Here is a 338-nt window from a genome sequence, read left to right as displayed (position 1 = left end):
AAAAGAAATAACAGGTGAAAAACAGACAGTAGAGAAGAGACACAACAAGACACACAAAACAAAAACGAAATATCAGACAGACATAAACAAAGACAAAAAACAAACACAAACAATATAATTCAAACCTACAGTAAAAAAAAAAATCATCCCCATACCTAATCACCCAATTAACCAATTATCTCTCCCCCACCCCCTCTCCTACCCCCTCCCCCCCTTCCTCCCTCGTCAGGCCCAGGGAGATGAGGAGATGAAGAACGTAAAGACGGAACTCGCAGCATCCAGACAGGCGCTCGCTCAGAGGGACAGTTCTATCGCAGCTCTCACGGTAGGCAAGAGTA

General features: G+C 44.4%; 1 protein-coding gene across 1 annotated transcript in view; it reads left to right on the top strand.

The window, feature by feature from the left end:
- LOC119594255 (protein lava lamp-like) overlaps positions 1 to 338 on the top strand; it is a gene marked incomplete at its 3' end in the record, with an annotated part of 60,861 nt that overhangs the window by 52,434 nt on the left and 8,089 nt on the right. The window contains 1 exon segment of the mRNA XM_037943324.1: positions 230 to 325. Coding sequence (XP_037799252.1) covers positions 230 to 325 — 96 coding nt within the window.

The sequence above is a fragment of the Penaeus monodon genome, chromosome 33, assembly GCF_015228065.2.
Source record: "Penaeus monodon isolate SGIC_2016 chromosome 33, NSTDA_Pmon_1, whole genome shotgun sequence".
Classification (NCBI taxonomy): Eukaryota; Metazoa; Arthropoda; class Malacostraca; order Decapoda; family Penaeidae; genus Penaeus; species Penaeus monodon.
This window is presented reverse-complemented; position numbering and strand designations above follow the sequence as displayed.